Below are 3,805 nucleotides of genomic sequence, written 5' to 3' on the forward strand. Positions count from 1 at the left end.
AACTAGACATTTTCGAAACGGTCCACGCTGTACTTTATAACACAAACGGTTTTTACATGTATTTTCAGAGCAATTATTCTTGCACTGGAGACAATGAGCGGGATAAGGTGAAATCAGGGTCACGCTCCATAATGCAGTACGTATGCCATTATTTTATTGTAGACGTAAGAGTACCCGTGCCGACAAAGTATTGTGCATCTGAAAGCGCGTTTGACTAGCGTGAACTGCACGGAGCTGGTTAGAAAGAACAAAAACTTCCCAGCTTTAGATCTTCATGTTCATTGAAAACTTATGAGAAGCTCATTTCATATTTCAAAGTGTCTCAGTCCTCCACATGGTCGTCATTTGGTTGGATACAAATCTGGGCTCGAAGCACCATTTCTGTAACTGCACGGCGAATCATCTGTCCTTTTTTTCTGAAAATGTTCACTTTATGAGTTATCCTCTCCTGAGGACTTTCGACATACGCTGGACGAGCTGTGGACACCTGACATTCAAACAGTCCAAAAGATAAATCTTCGGAGGGGGGGGGGTTCAGATTATCAGATCAGGAAATCGGATGATTTAACGCTGTGACTCAATTACTTTCCTCATGGAGATGTGTTACAACCTCTTTGTGTTCCCTGGCACAGTCCATTGTGCTAGGAGATATTGAGTGAACCACGTCCTAGTACGATAAACCTTTTTTCCTTGATTAATCTAAAAATATCAGCATTGATTACGGGTAAAAGACTGATTGAGACCAATGGCCCAAACTACAGTCAACTACCGAGGGCAAGGAATGAGCGTATATATTCCATATCATTTTGAACCAAACTTTCACTACTTGATTGGACTCTTTGAGAAATACCCTGAACCAAAATTTTATGTCATTCGGTTAATTAAATTTTTAAGATGGGGATTAACGAAATTTTGGACACTGGAGTACAAGCTTCCATACAGTCATGTATGGCTCACAAGGTACGTGTCAAATGCATTTGAAAACATGAGTCGCGTGATTGTATAAAGACTTGTTTTTTTGGATTCTGAACGGTCTAAAGACAGCGGACCTGAAAAAAAATGAAAAACTTGCACTTTAAATCTACTTTAAAGAAGTAAAGTATTTTTTGAAACGTATTTAAAGAATAAAACTAAAAGTATATTGGATCGTGCCTTGCAAACCTCTCTAATCCTTCGTCTTTATATCCTCTTCATTCTTAATATAATTTTTGTTTCGCCGAGTAGAATGAAATATTTCACCTGTCACCGGTACACAAAAATTATTTTAAACACTGCACTCATCAACAATTTTATTTGTATACTATCATATTGAAATAAAATTGAAGTCAGACACAGTTTAAACCCTCGTTGATTCCACTTAACAATCATTCTTAGAAGATGTAGTTTCGAATTAGAGGGAGCCCTATGCTCCAAATGGAAATTCTGTAAAGAAAGCCTGCTGTAACATTGCACTCTTTAAAGGCAAAGAATGAAAATGACAATATCAAAAAGAGTGAGTCTCTTATAAATCTACTCTAAAAGAGGGGGAACCACTCACAGAGAGCAACAATAGAGGAGCCATATATAAAGGACAACTATTTTTCGGTTAGGTTTAAACCAGATCTGAAGATTTTCGTAAATAGTCAAACTCTTCGGTGGGAGAACCGGTCTACACGCCATTAACCACGTCGCTCCTGAATTAATCAATTAAAGCTAAATATTTTGGGACAAGTTACATTCCCGAGCGCGGCTGCTTTCTCAACAGCAGATACTCGACGCATATCTAGATCAAACCATCCCAAGTTGTAATACCTGCCAACATTCTTGTAATGCGCCTCAATCCGTCGGCTGCAGTCCTTGCGCCCATCACCCTCAGGCGAGCACCAAGTGGCGAGGTGGTTGAGAGTGTGATGTTTCGCCACTACAAATTCGAACAGCTGAAAGTTTGTCACATTTTCAAACCACTTGCAGGCAGCAGACGGCGTACCAACATACCGCTTGGCGATACAATATCCCTGGAGCATTGGATGTGGTCCCTTTATTAAGAAGTGCACTCCTGCATGCACCGTGACTCGAACATCTGGAACTGTCTCATTGGGTTTGATTTCGAAACCGGGTTGAACATGTTTGGAGTTGTAGGCTTCCAGGTTGTTGTTGACGTCCAGATGCCAATCATAACGATCGTGTTCAAAGTAGTAAGCGTAGTTCAAAATAATGTTGACGGGGCTGACCCTAGCGTTTTTCACCTTCATTTTTTTGAAGGCGTCTGCAAAATTAGACACCTGCAAGAGAAATCGTTGTGGTTACGATCTTCCCTTTTGGCAATACAACAAATGTTCCCCGAAATGACTTCAATGCCATTGGAGTGAAAACTAACTTCAACTACAAAACATTGGATCCACTTAATAAAAGAATTTTCCTAGAGCAAAAGTTCAAAATACGCTCCTGTAGGAGTGTAACTTAAATGGAGAAAGCGCAGAGCATTTTGAGGACACAAAAATGCATGGCATTGATATCAGGAAATATACAAAGGCTTTCCATCTTTGTATATTTCCTGATATCACGGCCATGCATTTAAAGAGTCACAGAGGAAAAAGGTTTATTCTCCACTTACGTTCATGTGATCAAGAATGTGCTTCCTACAATTCCTTATTGTATCTCTCCAGATATAGACGGGGAAATAAGACATGAAATCTGCCGCCAGATTCATGCCCGTTGCAAGTTTGGTTGTTGTGTCCCAGCCATGCATGCGGGAGAGGCTCCAGTAGGAAAATGTAACAACTCGTAATCGATGACCGTTAAAGATATTTTCTGGGGTGACGGGTGTCGTAAACATCCCGTCCGTGTCAGTCCAAGCGATGATTGGTGCGTTGATGTACAAATCCATGAAGAAACTGCTCCATAGTTGGCGGCCGTACCCTCGATCTTTCTCAATTTCCAAGATCGAGATATCGTTTGGGAGAGGCTCGTAAATGAAATCAAAGTTGACGCCAAACGCGTGCTCTTGCTGACTCAGTCGAGCTGCCAACCGGTGATCGGCTGCCGATTCCTTGTCTAGTATCATGCTGATGTGACCCAGCTTTGGTGACCAGAACAGCACGGCAGATCGTAAAAAGTCACAGTACATGCGCTGGATCAATTTAGGTACAGCTGCCATGCGTAGTGTGAGCGTCAACGTTTGATCTTGGGTGACGGGCAGATTGGGACGATTAGGGGAAACAACCCGATACCCAATTGGCAAGGGAGTGCGAACATGAAGATCATGATATAAACCATTAGAGCTTAGGGCCTCGTAAATCAACACCGAAACTGTGAGGCAGACAAGAAATACACAAGCCAACACCAGAGATCTTGCCATGCTCCTGATCGAGCGGTAGCCTACACCAACTACAAATATTAAAGACAACCTGCACACGCAACGACTGCAGCCTTGATTGCGCTATAAAAAAACTATCATGGCGCAAGTGCTTTTATTCAGATTCGTTCAGCCTTACTCAACCGACTTACTCAGCTGAGGAATGATATTACACACGAGTCTGTTGTAGTGGTCACAGACCGCTCCCATAGAGTCGTGTGTAATTTCAAGCCAAAGGCAAGTAATCAAGACTAACTCATTTATGAGCCGGAACTTTTTATATTATGGTTTCCTATCATTAGAATACTGTTGCGTTCCCTAAATACCAAGTCGATGGTAGCATGGACTTTATTAGTGTCTACGGGATGTGATATTTGGGGTCAACAATTTATTAAAAGGTGGACGTGAAACAAGGGGTTTGGGTGGCAGTCAAACTGTTTGGTTGGTTTATTGCTCTCACTTCTCTTCATC

General features: G+C 41.6%; 1 protein-coding gene across 1 annotated transcript; it reads right to left on the reverse strand.

The window, feature by feature from the left end:
* Positions 1-1,249: 1,249 nt before the first annotated feature.
* LOC110990648 (uncharacterized) lies at positions 1,250-3,458 on the reverse strand. The gene is made up of 2 exons (XM_022255724.2): positions 2,594-3,458; positions 1,250-2,261 (listed from the first exon to the last, which is right to left on the reverse strand). Exons 1-2 carry the CDS (start codon positions 3,335-3,337, stop codon positions 1,683-1,685), a joined length of 1,323 nt encoding a protein of 440 aa, XP_022111416.2. The 5' UTR covers positions 3,338-3,458; the 3' UTR covers positions 1,250-1,682.
* Positions 3,459-3,805: the final 347 nt, after the last annotated feature.

This window comes from Acanthaster planci, linkage group LG16 (genome assembly GCF_054643075.1).
Source record: "Acanthaster planci isolate LZ-2023a linkage group LG16, COTS_SCS, whole genome shotgun sequence".
NCBI classification, from domain to species: Eukaryota; Metazoa; Echinodermata; class Asteroidea; order Valvatida; family Acanthasteridae; genus Acanthaster; species Acanthaster planci.